General features: G+C 39.5%; 1 protein-coding gene across 1 annotated transcript; it reads left to right on the plus strand.

Moving 5' to 3' along the window:
- The first annotated feature begins 1,430 nt into the window (after window positions 1-1,430).
- Window positions 1,431-24,220, plus strand: PPP2CA (protein phosphatase 2 catalytic subunit alpha). Its single transcript, XM_041763517.1, has 7 exons — window positions 1,431-1,739; window positions 16,029-16,238; window positions 19,900-20,073; window positions 20,610-20,699; window positions 21,235-21,396; window positions 22,558-22,676; window positions 23,467-24,220. Exons 1-7 carry the CDS (start codon window positions 1,638-1,640, stop codon window positions 23,537-23,539), a joined length of 930 nt encoding a protein of 309 aa, XP_041619451.1. The 5' UTR covers window positions 1,431-1,637; the 3' UTR covers window positions 23,540-24,220.
- The last annotated feature ends 1,506 nt before the right edge of the window (window positions 24,221-25,726 follow it).

The following is a 25,726-nucleotide window of genomic DNA, read 5'->3' on the forward strand; positions in this document are numbered from 1 at the left end:
TTTTTGTTTGTTTGTTTGTTTTTAAGATTTTATTTATTCATGAGAAACAGAGAGGCAGAAACACAGGCAGAGGGAGAAGCAGGCTCCATGCAGGGAGCCCGGAAGCCGATCCCAGGTCTCCAGGATCACACCCTGGGCCAAAGGCGGCGCTAAACCACTGAGCCACCTGGGCTGCCCCTACGCTTTAAGGTTAAATGTCCTTTGGAAAGTTACACCTCTCAGGTCCTGTGGACCCATGATCTATCTCTCTTCTACCTATTCCAAGAGGGAAAGATACCTTGTCTGTTTGGATGACCCCTCTTTATCCCAAGCATGGGATCCAGCACATAAACGGGGCTTTACCGGGCCAAATATTTGTGAACGCGGGGACAAGGGGATGTGAAAACATTTCGCCAACTCCAGATTTCTAGCCAGACTGGGGTCCGATCCTAAGGAACCTGAGCTTTCCTTAAAGCGCGGGTTGTAGCCGCTTCTAACACCCTCGGGTCGCGCCTCCCTCTGGAGTAGGCCAGAAGCAGCAGGGGTTGGGGGGGTGGTAGGAGGCGTCCTCCTCCTCCCCGGGAGGGCGCACACCTGGGGCGGACGGCGACGGCGACGGCGACGGCGGGCGAGGCTGCGTGGGGCGTGTGGGAGCCAGGCGCGCGCGGTCTGAGGCTCAGGAAAGCCCCAGCCTCGGCCGCAGGCATCGCGCACGGCCGGACAGCGAGGCCCGAGGACAGGTGTGTGCGGAGGGAGGCAGGTGCACCGCGCGGCCCTCCCGGGGCAGACACACCCTCCTCCGCCCACGAGTGACCTAATTACGAGGTGCCTGCCGCGCCCACAGGCGGAGGTGGCCACTCGGAACAGGTCACCCCTCGGCGCCGGTCGCTGCCTCCCCAAAGACCTGAGAGTCCCACACGATTCCAGCGCACCACGGGGTCCCGAGTCTAGTTTCCGTGGCCGGGGAGCAAACGCGGGGGAAGCGCACGCGCACGGCCGTCTCACCTTAGGGAACGCGTCTCGGGCCGCTAGGTCCTTCCCCACCCGCCAGCCCCCGGCCCGCGCCCCGCCCCCGCCCCCGCCCCCGCCGCCGCCGCCGCCGCCGCCGCCGCCGCCGCCGCCGCGGAGGACCTCGCGCTCAGGAATTAGCCGGCTGCGGGCTGGAGGAACCGCGGCGGCCCTCCTCGCCCGGGTCTCCCTTCCCCCCTCGGCCCCTCCCGCAGGGCGACCACGCCCTAAGAGCGAAGGCGCCTCAGTAACCGGCCGTCACGTTGCGCCTGCGCCTTGGGCCCGGTTCCCGCCCCCCTCCCCCCTCCCCCCGCCCCGGCGGCGCCCGCGGCCGACCCGGTTGGCTCTGCAGTTGCGCAGCTCCTGTCCCGGCCCTTCTACCCCGCCGCCTCCTGACGCCGGGCGTGATGTCACCACGCCGGCGGCCGCCATTACAGAGAGCGGAGCTCCGGGGCTAGATCGAGCGGAGGAGGGCAGCGGCCGGCGGCCGGGCACCGCAGGGAGAGTCCGCGGGTTCGCGCCAGCGCCGGGCAGCCGCCAGCAGCCACACAGGTACCCCGGGAACCGGCGGCGGCGTGTGCGTGTGGCCCGTGTGCGGGCGGCGGCGCCGGAGTAGCGCGGAGCGGCAGCCGGTTCGGGCGGGTGGCATCATGGACGAGAAGGTGTTCACCAAGGAGCTGGACCAGTGGATCGAGCAGCTGAACGAGTGCAAGCAGCTGTCCGAGTCCCAGGTCAAGAGCCTCTGCGAGAAGGTGAGCCTCTCCCCGCCTGCGGCAGCGGCGGCGGGCCGAGCCCGCCGGGAAGGAGGCGGCGACGGGGATGGTGCAACATGGCGGAGGCAGCCGGCCCGGGCCCCCCGAGCCTCCCAGACCGGCGGCCGGCGCGGCCCGGCAGCGGCTCCCGGGCGACCCGGCGCCCCCTGCCTCCAGCGCGGGGATTGGTTGTCGCCGCCACCGCCGCCTAAAATGGCGCCGTTCCCCCGACTCCGGGGCTTCCGAGCCTCCCGGCTTTGGTGCGGGGCAGGGTGGCCGGCGGGGCGGAGACCCTGCAAGTCGGGGTCGGGCACGGTTTCGAGATGCCTGTGAGAGGACCTGGGTTCTACGGCCTGGGCCGCGGGGCCGCGACTCTTCCGTGAGCCGCGTACGAGGCTTTTGGCTTGTTCTCGGGCCTAATTCTTTGGTCCAGAGGGATCCCCCAAAGGCCAGCTCGCAGGCCTGATCCCAAGACCTGTTTAAAGGTCACTCGGCTTCAGTTCTGTCCTGGGTGGTCTGTGTGAAACTCACTGACTGAGCAGCCCTTTCCAGAGGCTTGACTTTAAAGTGGGGTTACGGGGATTTAAAAATCTGTCCCTAATCTAATTTCTACGAAAGTCTTGGTGGGAGATGCAGGAAGGAGTACAACTTATATTTCATAGTTGGAAGAAATGGAGAATTTGGTGAGTCATACTACATAAGGAGCTTTGGGATTGGAAATCAAGTGTCAGTTGAATCTGTGATTTATATGCTGACTCAAATTGGGTACTGTGAAATCCTCCTGTAAGCTGAACGTACTTGGCATTTTGCCATGTATTTTTAAAAATGAACAACGTAAACTCGGAGCCGCAAATTTTGTATACTGGCTCTTTGTTGGGAAAGTTACTTCTTTGTATTTTTGAGGCTTTCAGTAGCGATAGTAACTGTCGATTGAGCTTTTACTCTGTCCCAGTCATTGTGCTTTTTAGTGTTTAAATATCTTACAGATGTTGAAAATAGAATGCTATAGTTCTTTTGAGAAGTCCATTTTAAATGGCCCAATTTCCTTTTGTTTTTTACCTAGGGGTTGAGAAACAGGTAGCCTATTTGGCTATTGACTGTGTTTGTGTTTTTGAAGCCTTAGGAGTCAGTTTTCTAATACATGGAATATGCTTATCTCCACTATAGGTAGTTTAACTTCTCTTGTCAAAATTAACTTGGCAGTATTTCATTTTATTGCAGAATTTCGGATTACTGTATTTGCATTTTGTGTTAGTGAAGAGTTATTAGAGAGCAATTATACTGACTCGCTTGCGGTTTGATGGGAAAATTAGGTTCATGAGTTTGATGTATATGCTCCTAAAGCAAGCTTTTTTGGAAACTGTGCTGTGAATAATTGCAATTTAAATGAGTCAAATTCAGATTTATTTATCCTTAGCCTGAGCAAGTCTCCTGCTAGTTGATTAGGTGGCACATTATCTGTTGGAGCTGAATTTTAATGTTAGCAGTGTATTGAGTCTTTCGTTCCTTCTTTACTCTCATCAGATGAGAATGGTGTTTGTATTAAGGGTTTAGAAAGGGGCTTTTAAAACTTTTAGTGTGTATGGTCAAGTCTTAATTTCTAGGTGCTGTAAGTAATGGTTTTAATGACTTTTAAGGATCAGTACTTTATATATAGACTTTGAGTCAGCATCTGGCTAGATGACTAGTCATTTGTGTAGGAAACATTGGAAAAGAAGGTAATGATATAATTGGAAGACCACTGGACTTCAAGTTATACCTGAACACTAGTCCTCTTTCTGTTTCAGAGTAATTGTGACTGACCTTGGGACAACCACTTAGTCCACATTTTCCTATTTAAAGAGTTAAAACATGTTTTAGGGTCCCTTCTAATGTGAGATTATATATAAAATCAATTTAAATTAGTGTGTTGTGTTTAAATATTGAGCACCTACTGATTTTCCACAATTCCTTACTTTTATGAGTGAAATGAAAAGCAATAAAGTATAATCCTGTTTGTCTCAGGAGCATGAAACTAGTTGGAAGTTAAGTATACATGAACCAGGGAAATAGAGGATTTGTGTTGGAGACTGTAGGAGATAATTCTGGGTGCTTAGTTAGGGTTGGGTGTGTGAAACTTGATGAATCTGGTAAATGTCATTGCTTTCCCTGTCTTTGTAAAACTAAGATACAGTGAGATTAAACACTCTGTACTCAGAGTGAGATTAAACACTCTCTACTTGGTGGCTCAGTGGTTGAGTGTCTGCCTTTGCGCAAGTTATGATCCCGGGGTCCTGGGATCGAGTTCCGCATCGGGCTCCCCACTGGGAGCCTGCTTCTCCCTCTGCCTCTTTTTTTTGTGTCTCTCATGAATAAATCTTTTTTTAAAAAAAAACCAACAATTTATGCTTATCCATTGTGTCCAGATTTCTGTTCTTAGGGCCAAAAAAGTGGACATAATATTTGAAATTAGGTTCCCAAGAAATGGATCCTTTGAGGGGGAATATTATGCAGTCTTCATTCTCTTTTTAACTTTGTAAGTATTTGAACTTTTGGAACTGTGTTAACTTTGCAAACTAAATTTTAAGGCAGCTTCTCTTTTCACTTTTAATTGAGTAGCCAATAGCACATCTAGTGAAAGCCACATATTTTAAGAATCTTGAGGGAACCATTTTTCATTAGTAGAATAGTTTTTTCTTTTGACGAAAAGTTACTTGTTGGAGATAGGTACTTGGTGTAGTAGTTGATTGTTTAATTATAAGAAGGAAGAATAATTCAAAAGCCTTCCCTTTTATCTCCCTGAAGATGACTGCTCTGAATGAAATATTTAAATGGTACAGATAGAAGTATACCATGGGAGGTCATGGTTATTAAAAAAATTCAGAGACCATTATTATGGTCTCCCATCAGCAATTAGTTAACAGTGGTAGGTGTTCAAAATGCAGAGAATCCAGGTGTGTCTTTATAGACAAAGATGACTATGGTTTTTATACAGTTGACTGGTTGAACTTTTTTTCCCCTTAAGGTAGGATTAAAGTTTATATCAAAGCCAAGATGAGGAAAAAAAAGCCAAGATGAGGGGATCCCTGGGTGGCTCAGTGGTTTGGCACCTGCCTTTGGCCCAGGGCGCAATCCTGAAGTCCTGGGATCGAGTCCCACGTCGGGCTCCCTGCATGCAGCCTGCTTCTCCCTCTGCCTGTCTCTGCCTCTCTCTCCCTCTCTGTGTCTATCATAAATAAATAAATAAACAAACAAACAAATCTATCTTTAAAAAAAAAGCCAAGATGATAGTGTGTGGAGTATACTTTGTCATTTTGAGGATAGTAATTTTAGTTGATTGTTGAACATTTATTTTGTGGTGAGTGAATGCAGTTTTGTCTTAAGCACAGTTCTATAGTCAGTAACATTACTACATTTGTATAACTGGACTGGTATGTTTCCATTTACAGATTGGAAGAAGTAAATAGTATCAACTACAGTAAACAGTCTTTTATTATGTGACTTCACCAGTGGTTTAATTTAGGTACGATTTTTGGCTTTGTCCTTTCAGGTCTTACCAAACTTGTGGAGAATGTTGTTTGATAGCCAGTTTTTGTTTTTGTTTTTTTCTTTCTCCAAAGGAGTTCTTTACCTACATATGCTCTTTTCCATGGCTTTACAAACACTATAAATAAAATGCAGTCATTAAGGCCTCACATTTGTTACATAAGTATGGGAAAAAGCAAACCCTCCTTCTGACTGGATGAGCCGTAAAATATATGACCAAGGTTAAATTTCTGTATGAAGTGAGTAATTTTTGTGAGTTGGTATGTGTGCTTAATTTAAAAGGTTGTTTTGGAGTACCTTGGTGCAGTTGGTGAAGCATTGGACTCTTGGTTTTGGCTTTTAGGTCTTGATCTCGGAGTTGTGAGATCAATCCCCACATCCAGCTCCTCGCTCAGCCTGGAGTCTCCTTGAAATTCTCTCCCCCTCTCTGGCCCTCCTACTCATGCACAGACATGTTCTCTCTCTCTTTTTGGATAGATAAATCTTTAAAAAAGATAAAAAAGCTTCCTTGGTTAATTTAGATTAGAGTCATCTGAATATTGAAAACAAATGGGGGAAGTGTTGATGCAGAATGATGTTTGCATCATATTTTCACATACACAGTTCTCCTAACAAGTTTATGAGATAATTGTTATCCTCCGTTACAGATGGAAACCAGAGGCTCAGAAAGGTAAAGTGACTTGACTTTAGGGGCTAAAGTGAGATTGCCCAGGCTTATAGATTCTAAGCCCAGTGTTCTAGTCTTGCTTCACAGCCTCCCCTTTCTTTTCTTAGGTAGTGTTAATAATGAAAAATAGAGGTGAATTGGGGTCAAACTGAATTGTACAGTCAACAGCCCTGTAAAATAAATAAAGCATTATTTTTATTTTGAATGCTTGAAAGCTTCCTATTCATGTCACATACACTGTTTGTCTCATTTTGTCCTGGAGGAGGAAACAGTAATTATTCTTCAATTTTGAATGTGGTTGGCTGCATTTGCCCCTTAAATAACATTAGTGAGAAGAAAATGCCAGTTAATTTTCTGTGTATCCTCAGTGCAAATCATGATCTAGAAACTGAACTTTAAAACATTCCAGGAAAGTATATCTAACATTTATATTCTTCAATACAGCTTGTAAAATGCCTTATTATCATAGCTTCTACAGTCAGACCTACATGTGCCTGTGTGTGTTTCATGAACTCGCAGTCATGAAGTAGTAATGCAGTTGGTTTGGAGTTGACTTAAGGAGGAAGTATTGATAAGGTGAACAGCCCTACTATTTGGAAACACAGGTTCCCCCAATTCTTTTGTTTTCTCTGTCAATGTCAAGAGTTGTATCTGCAAATATTGGCAGATACAACTCATGCTGTAGAAACCATAATGGACACTGGAGGGGAGTGTATGGGTAACATTTGTGTCACCTGTCCACCCTCACTTTTATGGCAGGAGGTATTGCCTATAGTGTTGTAAGTTGTTTGTGGAGTATTCTTTGTTTAGGTTGGAGGAGGTGAGCTAGGGAAACCAGGAGACATTAGGTTTGCATTGAAGTAATAACAGGGGTCTTTTTTTGAAGGTGCTCAGAAGAAAGGAAAAGTTAGGTGTGGCAGGGAAACACTCCTCTTTTTTTACTTTTTTGACCCATCATTTTTTTTTCTTTATTAATTTCTCTTTGCCATCCTTGTCTGAAAAAGCCTTCCAATTGCAGTTTGCTACACAAGTGAGATAGAAATTGGACTAGAACTATGAAGGGGAAAGAATTTGGGTTTTTTGTTGTTGTTTAGATAACTTTTCTTACAGCTTCTGGTGCAGAAGTCGTAGAAGAAGCTGAAGTAAAGAGAGATCTGGCTGCTGGTGAATGGCTGGGGGATGGGTTCTGAAAAAATTGTAAAGAGCAATCTGGGATTAACTGCTTAATTTCTTAACAATACAAAGTTACTGCTGCCTACTTTTATATTGGTAGCGTGGTTTAGAATGGATGAACAAGGCAGTGACAGAGATGTGTGTATATGAATCTGGATATTTTCTAAACTGTACGTGACCAGTTGGCCAGTCACCCTGGCACTCCATGTCCTCACCCTCATTTTAATCATTTAGTCACTGTTACAGATGGGAGTGTGACTGAAGTCGAGGGGACTGAAAGAGGATTGAGAACCTTTCTCTAGAGTACTCCTGGAGACTGCATCATTTAGCTAGCTAGACTTACATACAAAGTGTGGTTCACAGAGACTGCAGGGTCTGTGATGCTATTAATTATGTGACAGTGTATGTTTAGTTTTGGAATTCATTCGGTCAAAATTTATTAAGCTCCTATTTATGTGCATTATCCATTTTTGCTGTTTAGCTTTGTCAAGATAGCATTATCTTAGGGATTTGTTAGTTTTTTGCTCTAATGGTAAGGTTTCACATTAAGAGATTGAACTTGTATTAAACTCTATAGATAGGAAAGGTTTTTAGATTTTTGTGCTAGTGGTGATCAAGTGCATTTTATTTCTCTGCCATGCATTGTTTGTAAACTGGCAGTTGTGCCCACTACCTGTTTCTTTTGGGTGGCTGTGACTTAGTGAAAAGGCTTAAAAATGCTTTAGTAAAATTTTAGTGATAGAAGGAACCGTAAAGACCATCTAGGCCAAGTCATCTGGTATAGATGAGGGAGGAAACAGACACCTAGAGTGAATATTATTTGTGATGAATTGTTGTCATAAGAATTTTTAAACAATGGCATGCATATATATATATATATATATATATATATATATATAACACCAACATTTCTCTGTTGAGTAGATTACATATATTTTTCCCCTTTGCAGGAATGATTGGGAATGTTTTAATTCCTGCACATGTTTATTTGACAGAAAGAGGTGGAAAAACATCAACTAATGTTCTTTCTTTTAATACGGTTTTAGAGGGACGCCTGGGTGGCTCAGTGGTTGAGTGCCTCCCTTCAGCCTGGGGTGTGATCCTGGAGTCCTGGGATCGAGTCCCACATCAGGCTTTCTGCATGGAGCCTGCTTCTCCCTCTGCCTGTGTCTCTGCCTCTCTCTGTGTCTCTCATGAATAAATAAATAAAATCTTTATTAAAAATACAATTTTAGAATTATTCCTTATTCCTGAATGTTTTTCTTTTGGTAAGATCCTAAGCCTTAAAACCAAATAGTAACTACCAATTCCTAGAACATTACATGGAAGATTATAGTACTTTTATAGTATAATCACACAAATACTATACATTAAGTATAATCATATAGAAGACCAAAATGTTTCATAAAATGTTAGAGGCATCTGTTCGGTGTAATTAATGAAAGACAAGTAATAGGAAGAAAGGTTTGATAGTTGAAGATGATTAACACAAGATTTATTTGCTTCCAAGGCTAGTCCTACATACACCAAAATAAAAATTTAGCGGTATACACTAGTCTGTCATGAGCCTTAATTTTTTTGTACAATTATGAAAACCTACTTTTTGTCTTTCATAAAACAGTATGAAGCAAAATGAAAATCTATTGTGGTTTTGAAAAAAAATTTATTGTTGCTTGCAAATTTGCCCCCCCCCCTTTTAAAGATTTATTTATTTATTTGAGAGCAGAATGGGAGGGGGGTTGGGGGGAGATAATCTCAAGCCAACTCCCAGCTGAACCTGATGATGGCCTCCATCCCACGACCCATGAGATCACAACCTGAGCCGAACAGAAGAGTTGGATACCCTGTTCTTTTTTTAAAAAGTTTTCAAGGGATCCCTGGGTGGCGCAGCGGTTTGGCGCCTGCCTTTGGCCCAGGGCGCGATCCTGGAGACCCGGGATTGAGTCCCACGTCGGGCTCCCGGTGCATGGAGCCTGCTTCTCCCTCTGCCTGTGTCTCTGCCCCTCTCTCTCTCTCTCTCTCTCTCTCTCTCTCTGTGTGTGTGTGACTATCATAAATAAGTGAAATTAAAAAAAAAAAAGTTTTCAAATGTTTATATTCTGAAACAAAAGTAAAATTCAAAAATTATTTGTTGCATTTTTTTCAGGCTTGCTTGTCTTACGTCTTTTTGGCTGTATTGGTAGAAGATATACTCAATTGTGATTAAATTGTGAAATGTTTTATTTATGTGAAGTAGAGTTCCATTGAACATTTTAATTAATCAGATTTTTAATAGAAATATATGTAAGAGCATCATCTAGCTATCGATAGATACTCAAAAAATTTGTGCGGACAATCTGTGTAAGAGGAGAAATAACTGATAGTAAATAAACATAGAGTAAAAAGTTTGAACTCCAAAATAAAAAGCACCAGGTAAATCAGAAGGTAACATTTTGTATTTGAAATAGATGAGAATGAGTGTATTCTTCCATTTATTATTACATATAAGTTGAAAATAATTGAGCTTTATAAACTATGTATGTAACCAGAAAATGTTCATATATTTTACTCTGTAAATTGAAAATCTCCGGAAAGGAAATAAGTCAAATAAACAATAGATGTGTTAGTATGGGAGGATAGTATACATCACTTTATTTTTTTTATTTTTTTAATATTTTGTTCATTCATGAGAGAGAGAAAGCAGAGACACAGGCAGAGGGAGAAGCAGGCTCCATGCAGGGAGGCCAATGTGGGACTTGATCCCGGGACTCCAGGATCATGCCCTGGGCCAAAGGCAGGCGCTCAACCGCTGAGCCACCCAGGGATCCCCTATACATCAGTTTAAAATGATTGCTATAATGCTATAGGACATTGGATTCGTAAATATGAACTTTAAATATTTCATTTCTTTGGGAGAGAGAGAGAGAGAACGAACGTGCTCATGCGTTGCGTGAGTAGAGAGAGAAAGGGAGAGGGCAATGCAGACTTCCCACTGAGCAGGGGAGCTAGATGCAGGCTCTATCCTAGGACTCTTTGATCATGACCTGAGTTGAAGGCAGCCGCTTAACTGTGCCACTCAGGGACCCCCTTAAATATTGAACTTTAGGAAACAAGTTGAGACATTTACCAGTTAAGCATAAGATTTCTTTTTTTTTTTTTAAGCATAAGATTTCTATATGGGTAAAAGCTGGAAGGGAATACAAAGAAATGAGAATAGTTTTTGTTGATGTGGTGGGTTTAAGACCACTATAACCCATCAACACTTTAATGTTCTCCAGCGTTCTTATACAACAGATTTTTACATAATTGTAATCATTTGCATTTTAGCATGTTTGCTTGATTTAATAATAAAAATGCATTAATATGTTGTATGACTTTATTTAATACAAAAATGCATAAGTATCCTCTGGCTTTTTCTGTGGTACATGTTAAGGAGAAATTATACTGCTGTTGTGTGCTCTTAAGGAAATTAATTTATAAATGGTTTGTGAATCTGTTGTTGGTTCCCTATTTTCTCTTTTTCTTGTCTTCCTTGAAGTATCTTGACTTGGATGATTTTAGGAGTCTAGTTTAAATTTGCTTTTTTTTGTACATGTTATTATGGTGGTTAGGGATAGCCCATACCCAAGAAACCTGATGGTAAGTTGAAAATAAAAATTTTAAATTTCTGAATCTGAACTCAGAATGCAAAGAAGCACATTAATAATAAATTAATGTTCTTAGAGGTTTCTTTTCTTCTAGTGACTCTCCAAATTGTTTGAATTTTAGGACAGTAGAAAATTTTAACTTTTCACAATTAAGCTCTTATTACTGGACTAGCTTATTCTAGTTTCAGCCTTGTTCTCAGAAGTTTTGTATTAGATCTTTTTTCCTTGAATTCACTGATTTCAGTCTATGCCATTTGAATTTTAGTAGAGTCCTACTGAAGAATCAATAAATAATCAGTATGGTGCTGATTACACTATTTTTAAAACCTTGATCTTCTGTTTTGTTTTGTTTTTCCCCCAAATGTTTATTACTGAGACTTTTGAAGGCCTGAAAAAATGTTTTGGGGGAAGCAAAAAAGTTTGGGGTGTGTGTCTTTTGCTTTTGCTTCTCTGTATAATTCAGGTGCAGGGGCTGAGGCTCTAAATTATAGGAGTCAATACCAGAAAGTGAAAAGGTAGTTATTAAAAGTATAAACATCTTGAATGTTAATTAAGTTGCTTTGGAAATCTGGTTTTGCCATTTACCTTGAATATTAAGCTAGAGAGTTGAAGTTGTATATCTACCTTAGAAACTGATGGTTGGTGAAGGCCTGCATGTTCTAAAGGAGACTCATTAGATTGCTTTTTGGCCTTTTGGGTAAGATCAAATATTAAGGTGACTGACTCATTAGAGATCCCATTAGGTGGCCCATAGAGGAGGTTCTCTTATGTGCTTCTGAGACTTGAAAGGCCTTTTGATAGCACAGCTCCTCTGGCATTTCTTTTTCTGTGATTAGTTTTTCTTGATTGTAAAATAATCTTTGGTGAGGACATCTGCAACTGTTATTGCTCTGGTGTTTGGGATAGTGTATTTTGGTGTGTAGTAATGATTTGAGAGCTGAGATGAGACCCCCTCCCCCCCAAAAAAAAAAGTATACTTAAATTCTTTGTAAGCTTGAATTTTTGTTGTTAAGATACACTTTATAGTTGTCTTGATGGCATCTGGTACATAATACTATTTTTCTCCAGGATTTAATTATAATTGTTCTGGTCTCAAATTTGGTAGGAAGAGAAGAAAGAACTTTGGCTTTCCCAGCTGTAGAAGTTTAAGAGGTTAATTTTGTAAATACAGTGTCCTTTCCCTTTTGGAGGACAGTTTTGTCATGTCAACATAAAAAGGAGCTGATAGATCTGCCAATAAGTCCACTTTGTGATATTTTCTTTCTGGGAGTGTCTGTATATGTATACCAGGTGTATACCAGGGAGCAAATACTAGGATATACATTGTAGTGTTTTTGCCTTCCCTGGTAACAGCCTCTCCCTGAATCATAATCCATCAGGGAATACTCTACTTCCATCATGAGAAATTAATCAGGTCTGTATATATTCATTATGGTCTCCCAAGATGGATTATTGGAGAGAAAAGCAGGCTGCCTAAATAATACTGTTCCTTGTTTAAAAGTGCAAAAGAAAATGATTATGTTTTTGTAAGCATGTAATATGTATGTAAAACTTGTAAACAGGTCAAAAGAATGTACATCAAAATACTCTCAGTGGTAACTTTCCCAAGGGATGTGGAATTGTGGAGGGTGGTCAGAGGTGACATTTGGTTTTATCTACTGCTAAAAAAAAAAAAAAAAAAAAAAATTTAAGGATGTGTCATTATAACTTGCATATTTTTTTAAAAAGATCGAATCACCTAGCTGGCTCAGTTGGTGGAACATCTGTCTAGATCTCAGGGTTGTGAGTTCAAACCCTATGCTGGGCTCCATACTGGGAGTGGAGCCTATTTTAAAAATAAGTAAGTAAAAGTAAAGATAGAGTGTTTACCATTGTGATATGTTGAAATTGAAATAAAAGGAACAAATAGCATGTAGGTTTGATTGTCCTTTTATGATTTGAGTGGAAATTTTGAGTAGATTGTAATAAGGACCTTAGGATACTTGGGAATGGGAACTTTTTATCATTCATATAGAGAATACCTTGCAGGTAAGCAAGTGTCAAGAGATGCACTTTGGAATTTAACTTCTCATAGAATTGCAAAGTTTATATGGTTGTGACCATCTGGTTTCTTATATCATTGTCCCTTTAAAACTTCTGAATAACTTGCAAATTTCTTTGAAGTGGGACCTATTTCATTTGTGACTATTTCCATTACTGTGCACCAGGTGCTCAAAAACACTGGACATGGTATTAATGCCAAATAGACTAGGGAATATCCCTAGTGAAATTCTGCTTTTTAGTTAAAATAAATCATGGGAGATTGGAATTACGCTAGCAAGATGGATTATTTCTTAAGAAAAATACCACTTTTTGAGACACGGTGAAATTTTTTTCTAAATTTAAAAATAGATCAAATTAATTATTAATTTTTGGATATCAGTGTTTGGTCAGTGTCTTGAAATAGGCTCCCCAAATGTTGGGAGACTTGGAAATAATAGTTCTTAGAGGCAGCTGGGTAGCTCAGTCAGTGGGGCATCTGCCTTAGGTTCGGGTTGTGATCTCGAAGTCCTAGAATGGAGCCCCACAGTGGGCTCAAAGAAATAAATAAAATCCTTTTTTTTTTTTTTTTTTTTTTTTTAAGAATGATTCATGAATTTCACTGCACCTGGGGAAGCATTGTTGTGGAGTGAGGAGGGAAGACTAAAAAAATTTGGTGCTTGGATCCCATTCCTAAAGACTCTGGCTTAATTGAGAGAGGAGTAGCCTCAGTATCTGGGGTTTATTCTTTTCTTTTCTTTTCTTTTCTTTTCTTTTCTTTTCTTTTCTTTTCTTTTCTTTTCTTTTCTTTTCTTTCTTTTCTTTTCTTTCTCTTTTCTTTCTTTCTTTCTTTTCTTTCTTTCTTTCTTTCTTTCTTTCTTTCTTTTCTTTCTTTTCTTTCTTTTCTTTCTTTTCTTTCTTTTCTTTCTTTTCTTTCACTTCTCAAGTGATTTTTCATGTGTGGAGAAGTTTGTATACCACTGCCTTAAAACCAGTCCTGGTTACCCTTGGTTGTCGCTCAGAATGTAATCAGCAATGGCTCATTAGCAACAATTCATTATGGCAATTTCACCTCTATGTTCTAGTGTGTTGCCTTACCCCCATGCAACTTCCCACTGTACATTCTGGAACACCATTTCATAATGCTAGCTGCATATAGAAGAAAATGCTCAATAACTCCTGAATGTATGAAATAAATACTTCTAATCCACTTTGAGAAAAATTTCTTTTTACCTTCTTGGTTTAACTGAAATCTGGCTCTTCCTGAGAAAGTCCTGTACTTTCTCTGATAGCCTTCCCAGATAGTTGGATGCTGCCTTTCTCTAGGATAGAGTTCCCTGTCTTTCGGGCTGCTTTTCTCTGTCTAGATACCCAGACACTTTTCCTTAGTACTCTTAGCTGTTATTTCTTCATTCTCCAGAGACGTTGGTACCAGTTTCCATGCCTGTACTTCTGATATTGTCCTGAGAGACATCCATGGCTTTCCCTGAAGATGATCTATCCAGTACCCCCAGTATAAATTCTTGATTTATTCAGCAAATAGATATTAAATGCCTTTTACATCTCAGACATTGTTCTAGCAAGGTTCTGTGTATGCAGTGGTGAATTAAAGGAATCTGGTGAACATTTTTTAGCTCTTAGTCTTGATAGTTGAGTGGAAAATTGATTAGAAGCAGGCAGAATGAAAGCAGGGAGTTCAGTATGGAAGCTAGCACAGTAATCCTGGGGAGGTAATGGTGGCTTGGACCAGGATAGTGGCAAGAAAGATAAAAACAGATTGATTTGTGTTTTGGAGGCAGACTAGGCAAGACCTTTTGGTGGATTGGTCCCTGAATACTAGTGGCCTTTAAGCACTACTCTGATACCCACATGTGTAGCCCTACCTCGGAAATCCGAAATTCACTCCTCAAGTTTTCCACCAGTAGATCTTTATTCTAGTATTACTTTGATTAGACTTGTTCTTTGGTCCATGTTCATGCCCCACTCTTCCCTTGCATTTCCTACAAGGGACAGTTGGAGTGACCAACTGTCATGGTTTACCTGAGCACAACTGAGGCATTTCTTGGGATGCCAGACTTTAAGTACTAAAACCAGGATAGTTGGGTCACCCTGCACCTACCCCAGTCTACCCTCTTCTCTACTCTTACTGGTATGTATGCTTCAGCCTTTAACCTTTTCCTCTTCCTGAGAATTTATACACACGATTGTACCTTGCCTGTGTTGGACCTCTCATTTCCTTTTCCCATCCCTTTCCTGGGACTTCAGTCAGGCAGATTTCCTAGCTGTCCCAGTGTTTGTGATCCTGGAACACTGCTGCTTACTCTAGCATGTCTTAGCATTTGGCCTGATCATTTTATTTTCTGCCTCTCTGCTCCACTGTGTGCTTTAATGGGCTGTCTTGTTGTGTTACCTTATTAAATGAATCTCTACCGTTTACTTTGTCCCTTTTTTTTTTTTATCACTTAACATACATAGCCTGTACTTTGGTGATTGGTTACTTGTTTGTGGTCCCCTGTCCCAAGTGACCTGTCTTGAATACTGTGGTCCTCAGGTGGCTAGCACAAGGCCTGGCATCTAGTATCACTCAGATGATTGATCAAATGAATGATGGTCTCCCAGTGAACTTTGGTTTTGGGGTTAAGGTAGATGATCTATAAACGTGTGTCGAATGACTGATGAGGTTTCAGTTGAGTGAAATAATGTTATGCTGCCCTTAAAAGTAATGTTTGAGTTTGTGATTATGTGGGGGAATGCATATGCTGCCAAACAACTTTATAAAAACCATGTATATCAAATAGTTACAGTTGTAAAACAAAGTTTGTATTTTTAGTATTAAGAGCGTAAAAGTCATGCAAAATTTTATAATGCCCCCCCCCCCCAAAAAAAAAAAACCTAGTCAAGGGGGGAATTAGAAACCTTTTCTTATAGCCTGGAGTGCCAGTATACTATAATTAGAACTTTAAGGTTAAGGAACTAGGTACCTGAATGTCTTGTTCCATTTTCATTAATCTTATATGGTTGCTAATAATAATCTGTTTAACATTTATTTAGATGGTACTTGGTAGATGAGAGGAATGGAACTATGCATCTAGATACATGATTTTTCTAAGTATCAGGAGTGAGATAACAGAATCTGGCCATATTTTGCCCTCTTACTTTAATGGAATTATCAATGCCTACAGTTTTGTCTTACATTGTGTCTGCTCGTTAAGTTTAAGTGAACATCTTTGTTAATGTTTAATGCCAAATGTATTGGTTTATTTTATCTCCCTTCTGTAGGCTAAAGAAATCCTGACAAAAGAATCCAACGTGCAAGAAGTTCGATGTCCAGTCACCGTCTGTGGAGATGTACATGGGCAATTTCATGATCTCATGGAACTGTTTAGAATTGGTGGCAAATCACCAGACACAAACTACCTGTTTATGGGAGATTATGTTGACAGAGGATATTACTCAGTTGAAACAGTTACTCTGCTTGTAGCTCTTAAGGTAATTTCACTGTTACCTTTGGGACATTTAGCACAGGGTGAAACAGTCTCGTTCCTTTTTTCCTGGTGATTTGTGATTTTCTCTGAATGTTAATTTTTATTTTTATCTTTTAAAGATTTATTTATTTATTTATGATAGAGAGAGAGGCAGAGACACAGGCAGAGGGAGAAGCAGGCTCCATGCTGGGAGCCTGACGCGGGACTCGATCCCGGGGCTCCAGGATCGCGCCCTGGACCAAAGGCAGGCGCCAAACCGCTGAGCCACCCAGGGATCCCCTGAATGTTAATTTTTAGAATAAAACTCCATATTTAAGGAATGCAGGTATTCATGTTTAAGACTTATAAATAAATCATAGATCTATCTTCATTCTAAATAAAGGGATGGTACAGAATAAAAGTAAAAAAATTATTCTCATTCAAGTTTTTAGAAGAATATTAGAAGGCTGGTCAAATAAAAATGTTACTTCAGTTAATCAAGGTGTGGGGAGATAATATTATTACTTTTCTTGAAATAAGTAATTTTTTGAAATAAAACATACTACTAATTATTAGAATGTTTACATCTTTCGACACAGTGATCCTATAATTAGACTTTGCTGAAGACTTTTCTAGAAATACACTTTTTTGAAATAAAACATACTAAATATCAGAATGTTTATATCTTTTGACACAGTAATCCTATAATTAGACTTTGCTGAAGAAGAAATTCAAGAGAAAAGCTTTATTTGTGTGAAAACATTAATTGCAGCATTATCTTCAATACCAGAAAAAGAATAGATCTAAATATCCAACAGAAGTGAATATGTAAATTATCATTTTTCTCTATGTGGCATAGTTTGCAGCCATTAAAACTTGACAATCTAGAACAATAGGAATGATAATTAAAGGAAGTTGCTTTATACCAGTTGTAGCTTTGGGAATTGTACAAATATCTGAAAATGAGACACAAAGTAGTGGTCACTAGTATTTAGATTGACAGGCTTCTCTGCCTTTCCCTAAAAAGAAAGTGTGATTTTACCTTTAGGGGAGATTTTATTAAAGAACGTTCACAATGATAAAATGGCTTCCAGAAACCTCTAGTATTGCAAGAGTGGTGAGATGTGGTTTTGGCATGAGCTGAATTTTAGACAATATATAATGTGTGTGTTCATGAAGCCACTAGTCTGAATCATGTAACATGCTACACAACGTGGAGGATACTAAGTTCTGTATCTGTAAAACAAAGCAGTTAGATTAAATGATGGAAAATTACTGTGGTGCCTCTAGATACAATGAAAACAGCCTTACAAGCTAATCTGTACTTAAAGCCTAAGATGAGTCCCATTGCTCAGCAGAGGAATGAATATGCTGCCTTTAAGAATTTATATTTGAATGTTATGGGGCTGAATTGTGCCACATACACCTCCCTCTATTCATACACTGAAGTCTTAACCCCTGGTACCTCAGAATGTGACCGTATTTGGTGATAGGACCTTTAAGAGATAATTAAGGTAACATAGGTCATAAGGGTGAGCCTTAATTGAATATGACTAGTGTCCTTGTAAGAAGACATTAGGACAATATAACGGAGGGAAGAGGATAAGAAATGTGAAGATGACCTTCTATTAGCCAGGTAGACAAGTCTTCAGAAGAAACTAACCCTGTTTACACTTTGATCTGGACTTGTTTCAGCTGCCCGTTTCCTCTACTTTGTTATAGCAGCCCTTACACAGAGGGTTTTAATACATAGGGTTGGGGGAGGAAGTTAAGCAAGTAGTGCTAGGACAGAGGACCATCTATATACCAAAAAATGGACCTAGAATACCTCATACCATACAAATGGATCAAAATCAATCAGAGACCTAATGTAAGAGCTAAAGGTACAAAACTTCCAGAATGAAGCATAGGAGAAAATATTGTAACCTTGGATTAGGCAATGATTGATACTATATGAAAAGCACTGTCCATTAGAAAGTTTGTTAAATTGGACTTCGTCAAAATTAAGATTTTTTTGTTCTTCAAGAGATAGATATAACTAAGAAAAACGTATTTATGTTCATATAACAAAAGCCTATTATGATTCAGTAAGATTAAAAATGGATAAAATACTTACATAGATAGTTCATCCAAGAAAATACACGAATAGTCAATAAGCACATGAAAAGGTTCCCCAAATCATTGATCATCAGGGAAATGCATATTAAAGTCACAATCACACCCATTAGAATGCTGTTGTCCATATGGCTGATAATAGCAAGTGTTAGTTTATGAAGAGATTAGAACCTTCATATACCAACCATTTTGAAAATGGTTTGGCAATTTCCCTAAAAGTTAAACATACTTTTTTTTTTTTTTTTTAAGATTTTATTTATTTATTCATGAGAGATGCAGAGAGAGAAAGAGGCTGAGACAGGCAGAGGGAGAAGCAGGCTCCATTCAGGGAGCCCAATGTAGGACTCGATCCCAGGTCTCCAGAATCATGTCCTGGGCCAAAGGCACCGCTGAACTGCTGAGCCACCCAGGCTGCCTAAAGTTAAACATATGTACACCCATAGACTCATCAGTTATATTGGACTAGGAATATACCCAAGAAAAATGAAAGTGTATTTTATGTTTGTACAAAAACTTATAGGCAAGATGATCATAGCAACATATTCATAATTCTCAAAAAGTAAACCATCCAGAAGTTCATCCTAATGGTGACTAAAGAAACAAAATGGGGCAGCCCAGATGGCTCAGCGGTTTAGCTTCACCTTTAGCCTAGGGCCTGATCCTGGAGACCCGGGATTGAGTCCCACGTCGGGCTCCCTGTATGGAGCCTGCTTCTCCCTCTGCCTGTGTCTCTACCTGCCCCCCCCCTCTGTCTGTCTCTCATGAATAAATAAATAAAATCTTTAAAAAAGGGCGGGGGGTATAGCCATAGAGTGGAATACTGTGCAGCAATAAAAAGGAATAATAAAAAAGATCTGCTGATGCATACACAAGTGAGCCTCAGAAATACTATAAGTAAATGAAGCCAGACACATAAAAAACTATATATTGTATTACTCATTTATATGAAATTTCTATAAAAAGCAGATCTCAAAAGACAAATCAGTGGTTGCTGGGAGTAGGAGTTGGGATAGCAAATGGGGGATATTTTTGTACTGATGGAAAGGTTCTAAAATAATCGTGATAGTTACTACAGGACTATGCATTTTACCAAAAGTCATCTAAGTATAGAAAAAATTTCATGGAATTTTACAGCTGATAATTATGCTTAGTGTAAAGTTGGTAGTAGGGCAGCTCCAGTGGCTTAGTGGTTTAGAGCCGCCTTTGGCCCAGGGCATGATCCTAGAGACCCAGGATTGACTCCCACGTCAGGCTCCCTGCATGGAGCCTGCTTCTCCCTCTGCCTGTGTCTCTGCCTCTCCGTCTCTTTCTCTGTCTCTAATAAGTAAATATTTTTAAAAAAATAAAGTTGATAGTAGTAGGAGTTTGATTATAGTTGAGATGGGGTTCACCAAAACTCCATGGACAGATGTCATTAGGTGTAGGGTCTCATTTCAGTGTAATATGGAGGCATGGAATGTTTTCTTCACCAAAATTAGAACTCTGAATTTTCCTGTAGAAAGTTTGCCGAATTGTCATTTGGTTTTTGAAGGAGCCAGGTATTCATATTGTTTTCTATTTTGTTGTTTTAGGTTCGTTACCGTGAACGCATCACCATTCTTCGAGGAAATCATGAAAGCAGACAGATCACACAAGTATATGGTTTCTATGATGAGTGTTTAAGGAAATATGGAAATGCAAATGTTTGGAAATACTTTACAGATCTTTTTGACTATCTTCCTCTCACTGCCTTGGTTGATGGGCAGGTATGTAGGTCTTCCTAAAACTTATATTGCTGATTGTTTTCATGAATCTGCTTTCTTAACGTTTAGGTGCCACTTTTCCACCCACCCACACATCCCTTTTAGACTTTTGACGTCTGTCCTTTGTATCAGGCACTGAACTGTATGTTGGTACCACAGGGATGGAAGATGTAGCCCATCCATCCTCTGAGGTTGTTTTTGGACAAGTCTTGGAGATATTAACTATTTAATGGTCCATGTAGAGGAGTGTACAGAAGAAGTTGCCAGAAAATTCTATGAGAAGGAAGATAGTCTATGTTGAGGGTAAGGTCACAGAAATTCTTTCTGGGTGCAGCAGTAATCATTTACCAGGAAGAAGGGGGGCTGTATTCAGTAGTGTAGAGTGGGCTGGAAGAAAGCTCTTGCAGAGACAAGCGTGGTTCTGGCAGAACACAGAAACCCTAGTTTCACTAAATGATGTGGGCTGCTGCCTGTAGCTTGGTCCAGAATGTTTAAAGTTTATTTTATGTGAGGTTAACATTATAAACTACTCTTTTCAGATATTCTGTCTACATGGTGGCCTCTCACCATCCATAGATACACTGGATCACATCAGAGCACTTGATCGCCTACAAGAAGTTCCTCATGAGGTATTGCCTTTTTTTTTTTTTTTTTAATGAGTTATTCTGTTTGGTAGTAAAATCATTTCAGAAAAGTTTTTAGAGGGGAGAAAGTTTATTGTAACTTTCATAGGTGTGTTCTCTCTTCTAATGCTTAGAAATGACCCTGTGTGGTATCAACACTCTTCTCGGCAACCTCATCCTTTAGAAGCTAATATTAAGAAACCTTTCAAGATCGTAACACCTTTGAGACTGGGCTTAGAATCTAGGTTGTTGTCTTCAGAGCCTCTACCTTAATTACTCCTCTATACTGTCTGATTTGAAATTTGCATACTATAGGGCCTGTTGCTCTTGGGGCACATTGATGTGGGGTATGTCTCTTAAAGACATTTGGAAATAGTTTATTTGACACAGATATTTGACTTTTTAAAACAAAACCTTAAAAACAAAACAAAACTTTAGACTGTGTTCAGCAAATACCCCTCAAAGTGCGACTTCATTAGGGTCATGAATTACTCAAATCATTTTTGTAAGAAGGCAATTTATAACTTAACTTACTTTTTAGGGTCCAATGTGTGACTTGCTGTGGTCAGATCCAGATGATCGTGGTGGTTGGGGTATATCTCCTAGAGGAGCTGGTTACACCTTTGGGCAAGACATTTCTGAAACATTTAATCATGCCAATGGCCTCACATTGGTGTCCAGAGCTCACCAGCTGGTGATGGAGGTATGTTCTCTTCTCTGAAACCTGATTTACCTTTTAACTAAATGCAATGAAGGAAGATACTAGGGAAGGGATTGGGGGTGGGAGGACTAATTAATGAGGATACTCTATGTATCCCTTCCAATGAATTTGCCATGGTAGCTTGAGCCTTTACAGAAGATGCACACTAGAATTAAAATCTCAAGTTTTTGATCATGATGAATTTGATAGTTGACATGTTTTCAGAGAATTCTTCATGACTGAATAGTGCTTGGGATTTAAGCCTGGGAAAGTAAGGTACAGGGAACAGGGGAGAAGGAATTTTTAATCATTTTTAATCTCGATTTTGTTTCTTTAATGTATTTAAAATGTATATATAGAGGAGAGATTGAGATGAAATACCAGATATTTTGGTAGTCCTTTTGGATGGTAGGATTACAGGTAATTTAAGAAACTAAAAGGGAAATGGGACATTGATTAGCATACTTAGAAAATGAGGTTCCTATTTAGATTAATGCTCTTAACAACTGTGATTATTATGAAAATTATTATTATGGCTTTGCTCTTAACAACTGTGATTATTATGAAAATTATTATTATGGCTTTGCTAAAGATAGGGAAAGATATTTGTGTACAGTACTTAAAAAGTAACTCGAGTATTCAGGTGGACTTAACAAAATGAGGCCAGAGATCCTAGAGGCCTCGTTTCTTTGTACCTGGGCAGTGACTGACTGGGGGGACCTTCCCCTTTGCCTTAGAGAATTAAGACAATTTTGGTCTAGAGGAGTATGTTATATGCCTCTATAAGGAGTGGCCATATACTCGTTCATGAATCATGTTTGGGACCATTGCAGTGGGAAGCTGATGAGATGCTGCGGTCCACAGAAGGCGGCCAGATGTAGAAGAGGCAGTTAATTCTTCAGTGATTAGTGCTGTGTTTTAGTGTCTTTTCTATTTCTAGTAAATTAGCTTTGTAATTTGGGAAAAATTAATTCATATATACACATTTTTCAGTTGTACAAGAGTACAGAAAATTATTAATATGTCCAGAAACAAAGCATTAATAGTTTTTAATTTTTTAAGCCTTTTGGGAAGGGGAGATCTTTTTTTCTCTCGAGTCACATTTAGTTGTGTAAATAAGGAAGTAAAATAAATAAGTTTTTAACACCTTTCTTTTCCTTATAGGGATATAACTGGTGCCATGACCGGAATGTAGTAACGATTTTCAGTGCTCCAAACTATTGTTATCGTTGTGGTAATCAAGCTGCGATCATGGAACTTGATGATACTCTAAAATACTCTTTGTAAGTATTTACACCTTAGTAGTTGGCTGCCATTACAGTTGAGTCAAACTGTATAGTTTGAATGGGAGTTAGTGTAAGAGTTAAAGGGCTCATGCTAAATCCAGATTCCAGTTTGATTTTTATGTTTCCTTTTGTTTGCTTTTAAGATTTTATTTATTTCATTTGAGAGAGAAGGTGTGAGGAGAGGCAGAGAGAGAGGAAAAGAACCTCAAGCGTTTCTACACTGAGCAGGGAGCCAACATGGGGCTGAGTCTCATGACTCTGAGATAGCCTGAGCTGAAACCAAGAGTCAGATGCTTAACCTACTGAGCCACCTCTCTGTTTCCTTTTGAACGGACTTAGGATATATTGAAACACATCAACAGAAACTTGTCCTATATAGATCCCAATGTAATTTATTAGGATTCTAACTTTTAAACACCTGTTTTTATTATCGGGTTAATAAAATATATCCTGAGGTTGAGATTAGAAATACAGTACATTAGGCTTTTTACATTGTATTTATTTAGTAGAACTCTTCTTTCAAATAATCTTAGGAGGAATCCTGATGTATAAAAAGTCTCTCTGCCTTGGCTCTTTGAGAAGGCATGCAGCTATTACACTCTTAATAAATGCATGATTTAAAATAAATAAATAAATGCACGATTAGGCTACAATTAGGGTTCTGTTCCATTGAAGGCAAACTGAAATTGTATAGGAAAAAAATTATAAAGTTTGAAAGAATAGTGTCTTGATTTTGTCAGTATATTGATACATGGAGTATAAACAACAAACATGTTTTGTTTTTCAGCTTGCAGTTTGACCCAGCACCTCGCAGAGGCGAGCCACATGTTACTCGTCGTACCCCAGACTACTTCCTGTAATGAAATTTTAAACTTGTACAGTATTGCCATGAACCATATATTGACCTAATGGAAATGGGAAGAGCAACAGTAACTCCAAAATGTCAGAGAATAGTTAACATTCAAAAAACTTGTTTTCACATGGACCAAAAGATGTGCCATATAAAAATACAAAGCCTCTTGTCATCAACAGCCGTGACCACTTTAGAATGAACCAGTTCATTGCATGCTGAAGCGACATTGTTGGTCAAGAAACCAGTTTCTGGCATAGCGCTATTTGTAGTTACTTTTGCTTTCTCTGAGAGACTGCAGATAATAAGATGTAAACATTAACACCTCGTGAATACAATTTAACTTCCATTTAGCTATAGCTTTACTCAGCATGACTGTAGATAAGGATAGCAGCAAACAATCATTGGAGCTTAATGAACATTTTTAAAAATAAGTACCAAGGCCTCCCCTCTCTACTTGTGAGTTTTGAAATCGTTTTGTTTATTTTCAGGGATACCGTTTAATTTAATTGTATGATTTGTCTGCACTCAGTTTATTTCCCTTCTCAAATCTCAGCCTCATGTTCTTTGTTATTGTCAGAACCTGGTGAGTTGTTTTGAACAGAACTGTTTTTCCCCCTCCTATAAGACGATGTTACTGCACAAGAGCACTGCAGTGTTTTTCATAATAAACTTGTGAACTAAGAACTGAGAAAGTCAAATTTTAATTGTATCAATGGGCAAGACTGGTGCTGTTTATTTAAAAATACATCAATTGATAAATTTTAGAATTTGTAGAATTCTAGGTAAAGAAAAATAAAAATCAAGGTCACTATATAATCTTTCTGGTAACTCCTTGACATTCTTCAGAAGATTTTCAAGACTCATTTGTAATCCAGATAGTACAATTTGTCAGATAGCCAGCGTGCTCTTCGTGGGTTCTTCCTGCATATTACTTTGTCTGCAAGAAAGGAAATCTGTGCAGCTTCAGTAAGACTGGACTGTAAATCCATAGAACTTGAGATTTAAGTGTTTTGGGTTTTGTTTTAATAAAACATCATTTTTTTCAGGTAGAGCTTGACAAACTAATGTGTCTACTTTTCAGTCAGTGCAGTTTTCTGGTTATAAATATATTGCTATGTATGTTAGATCGACTCTTCATAAAAAAACCAATGGACAGCTTTTGTACACTTGTCATGTTATCTTAGCGTTAACTTTGTCTCACATAAAGCTCTTAAAGTATTATCCTGTATTAAGCTCCTTTAGTACTACTAGTTAAACCAAATAGAAAACTATTGCGAAGATCATGGTTTAGTGTTATATACATTCACCCAAGGACAAAAATGGCATTTGAAATGAAGTGGCAGTGCTAAGCACTTAATGAGTTTCCTCTACCCTTTTCTCCTTTGAATAGGATTAGAAAGTTAAAACAGTTCTGTGGAAACTAACATTTGGTAATCTTCAGCTATCAGGGTAAACTTCAGGGCACTTAATCATTACTTGTGTGAATGTAGTAATAAAAGTTCCTTTGCTTTGTATTGTGTTGAATTTGGAACTGACAAGGAAGTTTTCTCATAACTTAAGATACTTTAGGAAGATACTCATACACGCTATGTTTAAAGAAATGGGCTAATTTCTTTTTATCTCTCCTGATCTAATTGACAGTATTTGTGGTGGTTTGCGGATTTGATGGTACAAAGCAAAAAACCCTGTTTTTCTACGTCTCCATTCCATTTTGTTCTTTTATGCTTTCACAAGAAATACATGTATCTCTGTTTTTTGTTTTGTTGCTTTATGCCCTTCCTCTTTGAACAAATAATATATCAATTTATAGCAGTTTTAACCCAGTATCCAAGTGATCTAAATACCAAGCAGCTGTTTTTCAGGTCCTGTGATAACTGATTTTGAAAGAATGCCTATCTTCTAATCAATGTGGTAGTATCATTCAGGTGTACAAATTCTCTAATTCTTGTGGTTAGCAGAAAAGGGCTTGTGGCCAAAATGGCTTGGGTTTAGAACAATTACCAGAATTTAAGTTTCTAATCGTACAGAATGACTGGGCCTTTGCCTTCTAAACCACAAAGTGATAGTAACCTACCTGATTATGAAGTGGGTTAAACACACACACATACACACACACACACACACACACACACGTCGGTAAGTATAGTAATTTCCTTTAAAAATATTTAATTCCTGTTGCTGATTTTTCAATTAG

The sequence above is a fragment of the Vulpes lagopus genome, chromosome 7, assembly GCF_018345385.1.
Source record: "Vulpes lagopus strain Blue_001 chromosome 7, ASM1834538v1, whole genome shotgun sequence".
NCBI classification, from domain to species: domain Eukaryota; kingdom Metazoa; phylum Chordata; class Mammalia; order Carnivora; family Canidae; genus Vulpes; species Vulpes lagopus.